Source organism: Gracilinanus agilis, chromosome 2 (assembly GCF_016433145.1).
Source record: "Gracilinanus agilis isolate LMUSP501 chromosome 2, AgileGrace, whole genome shotgun sequence".
Taxonomy (NCBI): Eukaryota; Metazoa; Chordata; class Mammalia; order Didelphimorphia; family Didelphidae; genus Gracilinanus; species Gracilinanus agilis.
In genome coordinates this window covers 318,423,440-318,431,033 of record NC_058131.1, presented here as the reverse complement: position 1 = coordinate 318,431,033, position 7,594 = coordinate 318,423,440, and the positions used below count along the sequence as shown (strand labels likewise).

The 7,594-nt window shown below is 45.3% G+C and overlaps 1 protein-coding gene across 1 annotated transcript in view; it reads left to right on the top strand.

Annotated features, from left to right (window-relative positions):
• The window catches only part of OLFML2A (olfactomedin like 2A), a 29,169-nt gene extending 22,065 nt beyond the window's left edge, over positions 1–7,104 (top strand). The window contains exons 5-7 of the mRNA XM_044659749.1: positions 2,882–3,139; positions 4,267–4,452; positions 6,391–7,104. Coding sequence (XP_044515684.1) covers positions 2,882–3,139; positions 4,267–4,452; positions 6,391–6,995 — 1,049 coding nt within the window. The 3' untranslated portion in view covers positions 6,996–7,104. The remainder of the gene's footprint in view (positions 1–2,881; positions 3,140–4,266; positions 4,453–6,390) is intronic.
• The last annotated feature ends 490 nt before the right edge of the window (positions 7,105–7,594 follow it).

The window sequence follows — 7,594 nt, the reverse complement described above, 5'->3', positions numbered from 1 at the left end:
TCTATCTATCTATCTATCTATCTATCTATCTATCTATCTATCTATCTATCTACCTCTAAATGTCTGTCTGTCTGTCTGTCTGTTTGTCTCTGTCTCTCTCCAGTTCTCTCTCTCTTCTCTTCTCTCCTCTCCTTTCCTCTTTTCTCTCTTCTCTCTCTTTCCCCCTCCTCTGTCTCTGTCTCTGTCTCTCTCTCTCCTCTCCTGTCCTCTCCTGTCCTCTCCTGTCCTCTCCTCTCCTCTCCTCTCCCCTCCCCTTCTCTCCTCTCCTCTCTTCTCTTCTTCTTCCTCCCTTCCTCCCTTCCTCTTTCTCTACTCTTGCCTCCCATTCTCTTCTGAATTTTTCCTGAGCTTGTTTACAAACTGTGGAAAGGGGCTAGACCTGCAGATTTACTCAGCCTTTGGCATGGCAGGCAAGGGAGGCAGGGAACAAACCATGCCCTGTGCTGGAACCCTTCTCTTCCCAGCCACTCTGTTCTGAGATAAGGAGGCCAGAGAAAAATCTGCAGGAAGGAAATGGATTCCTCCAGCCTTATTTGTCATGGCAGCCTCCTGGTGTTAGAAGCCTGCATGGGGCCATTAGGTATTCTGAAAACGTATATCTCAGGAAGGCAGGCTATGGGCCCCTTATCAGCAGATTTTCGTTTTGTTTTGTTTTACTGGGCTGATACTGTCCTTTTCCCTAAAGACAGTAATACGAATGAGAGGAGCTAGTTTGTCATTATGAAAAGAGCATTTGTGGCAGCTAGGTGACTCAGTGGATAGCTAGCCGCCTTAACTACTGGGCCTGGAGTTGGGAGAACGTAGGTTCAAATCTGGCCTCAGACACTTCCCACCTGGGCAAGTCATTTAACTCCATTTGTCTAGCCCTTGACCTTCTGTTTAATAATTACTAATAAGTTAGAAGGTTGGGGTTCTAAAAAAGAAAAGAAAGAGCATTTGATAGGGGGGACCAGGAACCCTGAGTTCATATCCTCCATCTGTTACTAAGGCTCTGCATCACCCATCTCTCTCAAAGGTTCAGTTTATGTCCCACCTCCTACAGGAGGCTTTTCCAGACCTCTTCCTTGTCCAGTGCCTTTTCCTTCCTCAAATAATTATGTAACTCTCTCTACAAGCTATATCCTTTCAGCAGAATGTAAACTCTATAGGAGTAGGGATTGTTTCATTCTTTGTCCCCGCATTCCTGGCAGCTACAACAGTGCCTTATACACAGTTGGTGTTTAATAAATGCTTCCTGGTTTAGATTAGGTTGGGTCGGTAAATCAGATTCCCTGGCTGAACCTCAGCCTCCTAGTCTATAAAATGAGAAGCCTGGATTAATGGATTAGAAATCTTTTCCAATTTTAACACTGTAAATGGGAGGACATTTAACCACATCATACAACCTAATCCTTGTTGTCGCTGATCATCATTGTGGAAAAACTCTGGACTTGTAGAAAGAAACTCTGCATGTTAGGCTTGGCTCTGCCCTGTGGTGGGTGATCATGGATCAATCACATCAGCTCTCTGAGTCCTGGATGCTATGGGACATTGTGCCCTGCAGTGTGGATCAGTGGGAAAAGTTCTTGATCTAAAATCAGAGGACCCAAATTCAGATCCCAGCTCTTCCCTTTACTGCCTGAGATCTTGGGATTACACCTCTCTTAGCCTCAGTTTCTTCATCTGTCAAATGAGTGAGATAGACTAGACAATCTCTACAGGATCCTTTACAACTTTGAATCTATAATCCCACCTGATATTCCTACTGTAAAGAAGAGCACTTTGTAAATTTAAAAGTACTCTTTCTAGGGGCAACTAGGTGATCAGTGGCTTGAAAGCCATGTCTAGAGACAGGAGGTATGGGGTTCAAATCAGGCCCAAGGCACTTTCTAGCTATGTGACCCTGGGCCAGTCACTTAACTCCCAATGCCTAGCCCTTATCACTCTTCTGCCTTGGAACCAACATACAGTATTGATTCTAAGACAGAAATTAAAGATTTGAAAAAAGCACTTTCTAGAAATATAAGGTATGATCCCTATCAGCACCAAGTGGTGTTGATAATATTTAAACTACTTATGCTGTGAGGTCTTTGCAAGGATCAAATGAGATCCTATTCAGAAAGTGCTTAACAATGATAAATTATTCTGTAAGTGTGGGTTATTATTATTTTTTTCTTACCTCTGCCTCTAAAATGTCCCACTGCCTTCAAGACTGAACTCAAGCAGTACCTTTCCTATTTTCCCCACAATTTCTTTTTTTTTAAACCCCTACCTTCCATCTTGTAATCAATACTATGTATTGGCTACAAGGCAGAAGAGTGGTAAGGCTAGCAATGATGGTTAAGTGACTTGCCCAGGGTCACACAGCTGGGAAGTGTCTGAGGCCATATTTGAACCTAGGACTTCCTGTCTCTAGGCCTGGCTCTCAATCTACTGAGCTACCCAGCTAACCCCTCCCCACGACTTCTAATGCCCTAAATTGCCTAGAAATTGTTTGGTATTTATTCTGATTATACTTATATATGAACAAATTGCCTCCCCCCACCAAAAAAAAAACAAACCAACAACCCTATATAAGCCCTAGGGAAGCCAGGTGGCTCAGTGGATTGAGAGCCAGGCCTAGTATGGGAGGTTCTAGGTTCAAATCTGGCCTCAGACACTTCCTAACTGTGGGATCCTGGGCACATCACTTAACCCCCATTGCCTAGCCCTTATCACTCCTGCCTTGGAACCAATACTTAGTATGGATTCTAAGACCAAAGGTAACGGTTTTAAAAAAATTAAGCCCCTTGAGAGTAGAGACTATTTAGTTTTCTCTTATCATTTGCCTCTCACGGTGTCTAGCAAATAGCCGATACTTAACATATGTTTATTGGTTGATCCTTGTTGTTATTATTTATAGAAATCACCCTCAAGGGGGTAACCGGACTGGAGCAGCAAGAAGCCAAGGAAGGAAGACACTTGGAATCCAACTCTGCTCAGCAAAAGGAAGAGGAGGCTACAGATGAAGGAGACCCCACCCCTAGCCCTCCCACAAGCACCACCCCCCTTCCCACCACCCCGGTTGCCAGCACCACCACCACCAGCAGCCCACTGGTCACCATTCTGTCCATTGGCTACAATGTTGCAGGACCCAATGGGTCTGAAAGTCCTAATCAAGGTATGGTATCAGCCTTTAAAATGTCAGGGACAGTGCAATAAACATTGGGATCTGGGTTCTAGTCTTACTTTTGCCCCCAATGATGTGGATGACAGGCGAGTCACTTAATCTTTGTGTCCCATTTTCCTCTTCTGTAAATGAGGGAGCCACTCGCTAGTCTCAGAAACCATTCTAGGGTGAACGATTGATGCTCTAAGATCCTGTGTCCTAAAGTTCTGTGGCTAAGATCTTTTCTAGTTCTAGGATAGTCCAGATCCCTCACTTCTCTAACTCAGGGGCTGTGTCGGACTAGATCACCAAGACACATAGTTCTACATATTAGGAGGGGCTAGGTATTGGGGAGCAACACTGTACCAGCTCTCTTGTAGCTCTAACATTTTGTTTTCTCTGTTGAGCATTCCGTGTTCTAAGATCCCTTCCAAATCCAACATTCTGTGTTCAAGCCAGGGGTGTGTTGGAGCTGACTCCAATTGATTCATGAGAGCCTATGATTACATTTTCCATGTGAACATTTATACAAATTGGCAAACACTACGCAGGTCTGATGTATTGTTTTGTTGATTTCTAGACTTTAAAAAGTAATAGAGAAAATGTTAATTATGCACATTAACCTAAAAGTATTATGTCCTGTGGACTTTTTTTTCTTCTAGAGAGCCAATTATTAAACATTGACTTAGCACACCTTAGCCTCCAGCTCTAACATTTTATGCTCTTTGTCCTAACATTCCACATTCTAAGACTTTACAGGTATAACTTGCTATGAGTCTGTGGTCATCACTAAAAACTATATTATCTAGCATTTGTACAGGAGTATTATTCTTCTTTTATTTTAACTTTATCTTCTATCTTAGAATCAATACTATATATTGATTGTAAGGCAGAAGAGTGGTAAGGGCTGGGCAATGGGGGTTAAGTGACTTGCCCAGGGTCACATAGCTGGGAAGTATCTGAGGCCAGATTTGAACCCAGGACTTCCTGTCTCCAGGTCTGGCTCTCTATCCACTGAGCCAGGTCCTAGCTGCCCCCAATAGTATTGTTTTTTTATATAGCTTCACAATTTTGTCCACAATTCCATTCCCCTTTTGTGATCTGAAAACTCCATTAATATATATACTTTCTCCCTACAGTCAAAGAAGTAGGATGTGAAGGCACCATTAAGTCTGTTGATCCTCCTGTGAAACAACATAGCTATGGGAGGAACGAAGGGGCTTGGATGAAGGACCCTACGGCCCGTGATGACAAGATCTATGTCACCAACTACTACTATGGGAACAGTCTGGTGGAGTTCCGTAATCTGGACAACTTCCAACAAGGTTGGGGATCCTGTCAGAAATTCTTGAAGAGGGGCTGAGACATAAAGTAGAGAGAGACCTTTGGGCCTCCACTGGGTACATGGCAGAGACCAGTTTTTTCAGAAACAGGTTTCCCAAGAAGATGAGGAATATTTATGGAGGTCTGTGGGACCTAAAAAAAAATCAAATTCTCATCAGGGATTGGGGTGTCTGATCTAGAGAAACCTGAGTCTGTTTGGGAAGGGTACAATCCTTTCCCTTGGCCTGACCTCTTGAAATTAGGCCCCTTCCTCCTTCTCTTGGAAGTTTCCTTTCCTATGCCATGTCATTCTGTTTCTGAATTATAAAATATTAGAATTCCAAGATATCTTAAGGTTAGGAGTGGAGGGGACCTTAGTACATAGAAGGTTACAGTATAAAACTCAGAATATCGTACCTGGAATGAGAGACCCTAAAGCACAGACTATTAGAGCAAAGGGTCTTAGCCACTCAGAATCCAGAAGGGTCTATTCGTCCAACTCCATGCTAGGTCAGTTTTGGGAAATGAATCCCATTCTGCCAAAGAAGCAATTTAGTTGTAGTAGAGTATTTGAGAACGGATTTTGTCGTATACAGTAACAGCATGCTAACGTGAAAAGAGTACCACAGTTATATTTATATAAGTCTTCTTTTATTCCACATTCCACTTCCACAAGACTTCAATTTCCATACATGTAAAATGGAGGCACAGGTCTAAATGATATCTAACATCTCTTCCAGCTCTACCATTCTATGTTCTAAGGTCTTTGATTCTAGTTCTCTTGTCTGGGATGGGGGCCTGAGCACCAGTGAGGAAAATCTGTCTTTGTTTTCTACTTAAGAAAGATGGCCTATATAAATGGGCCAAAAGGGCCCCTAAGCATCAGGCTACAATAGGTCAAAGAGCTGTAGGGGGCAAGGAGGAGAGGACTGGAATGTGCCTAATGAAACCCATGTGTTTAAACAAGATAAAAGATCAGTGGGTGCTTTTCATGAGCTCAGGAGCTGAGAACCCTCCAGGATTTCCTGAGCTTGGATTGGTGCCCAGCAGAAATAGGACAGCCTTAGAACCTGAAGGCAGGCTTACATAATCAAAGAAAAGATGCCAGAAATGCTTGGTTTTCATTGACATGGAAATGACATTCTAGAGGTTCAGAACCTGAGAGAAATCTCTGGGGTCCGCCTCTGTCCTTGTGGTCCTTCTGTGCTCTCTTCTTCATGTTCTTATAATCATAAGATGTTAAAGAAACCTTAGAGCAGAGAATGTTAGAGTTGGAAGAGGCTTAGTACAATGGACAGAACCCTGGATTGGAGGCAGAGGTCCTCGGTTCAAATCCTGGATCTGCCATTTTAGGATCATAATCCTAGAACCTCTGGGTTGAAGGGCACCTTCCAGGTCATCTAGTCCAAACTGACCTTTTATGGACTAGCCTCTGAAGGACCTCTTTAACAGAAACCAAGGGTTGTGGTCATTTCGTACCTGAAAAAATGCATATGACCTTTGTGACTTTAAGAAAATTACACTGACTTCTAGGACCTTAGTTTCCTTAACTCTGAAATAATGAGATTCATTCTCTGTCCAGGGTTCCTTTCTAATTCTAATTCCTAGGACCCTATATCCTTGGGCAGGTCATAGGAGTACAGCTGGAAGGAATCTTGTATGCCCTTTTTTCTGGTCCGCTGGAGGATGCTAAAGACCATGAAGGTTAGATGACTTGGCCAAGGTTGAAGAGGTGTTTGACATCAGAGGCGGGATTGGAACCTGGATTCTCCAGCTGGGAAGCCAGTGCTTTCATCTCTTATCTGTAAAAGGATTGGTGTGGGGTTCCTCCCGGCTCTACTCACTTATGTTTTTGACAGGCTCGGTCCAAGAGCCCTGTAACACTTTTGGTGTGAATGGTCACTCGCTGGGACTCCTAATATCTTCCCCTTTCCTTTCAGGCCGCTGGAGTAACATGTACAAACTCCCCTATAACTGGATCGGGACGGGCCACGTGGTGTTCCAGGGTGCCTTCTACTACAACCGCGCCTTCACCAAGAACATCATCAAATATGATCTCCGGCAGCGCTACGTGGCCGCCTGGACCCTGCTCCCAGACGTGGTGTACGAGGATACCACCCCGTGGAAGTGGCGAGGCCACTCCGACATCGACTTTGCCGTGGACGAAAGCGGCCTGTGGGTCATTTACCCCTCCGTGGACGAGGGCGGCTTCTCCCAGCAGGAGGTGATCGTGCTGAGCCGGCTGGACCCTGGCGACCTGTCTGTGAGGCGGGAGACCACCTGGAAAACCCGGCTGAGGCGCAACTCCTACGGGAACTGCTTCCTAGTGTGCGGGATCCTGTACGCCGTGGACGTCTACAGCCAGAGGGAGGGACAGATCTCGTACGCCTTCGACACGCACACCAACACCGACGCCCACCCCAAGCTGCCCTTCCTCAACGAGTACTCCTTCACTACCCAGATCGACTACAATCCCAAAGAGAGGGTCCTCTATGCCTGGGACAATGGCCACCAGATGACCTACACCCTCCATTTCGTGGTCTGAGGGAAGCCGGGGTCCTCTCTCCCAGCGCAGTGGGAAGCACTTTGGGGCAATCCCCCCGAGGCACAGAGGGAGGAGGCCACAGGTGACCGGTGCCCCCTCTGAGATGACTCATGGCAGCCCCCATTGGAACATTTCTGGGACTACCCAGACTGGAGTGGTGTTGCTGGGGGTGGGGGAGAGAGAGATGGGGGGAAAAGTGGGGCACACTTCACAGAAGGTGTGGAAAAGGCTTTACCTATCCCTCAAAGCTTTCTAGGACTAGACTCCCCCCTCCCCATTCTCTCTCTTTCCTTTCCTCTTTTCTCCTTCTACTTTTTCTTCATTCTTGGACTCAAAATCTGTTGTACTTGGGCTCCTACGGGGCTTCCTGCAACCAGAACCAGGAGACGGGCCACTGGAGCCCAGAGAATGACATCATCCTAGAACCTCTGGGTTGAAGGGAACCTTGCAGGTCATCTAGTCCAAACTGACCCTTTATGGACAGGCCTCTACAGGCTGAAATGTTCTGCCTTCTTTAACCAAAACCAGGGGCTGTGGTTATTTTGTACCTGAAAAAAATGTGTATGACTACATAATATAGGCAGATTTTTATATATCCT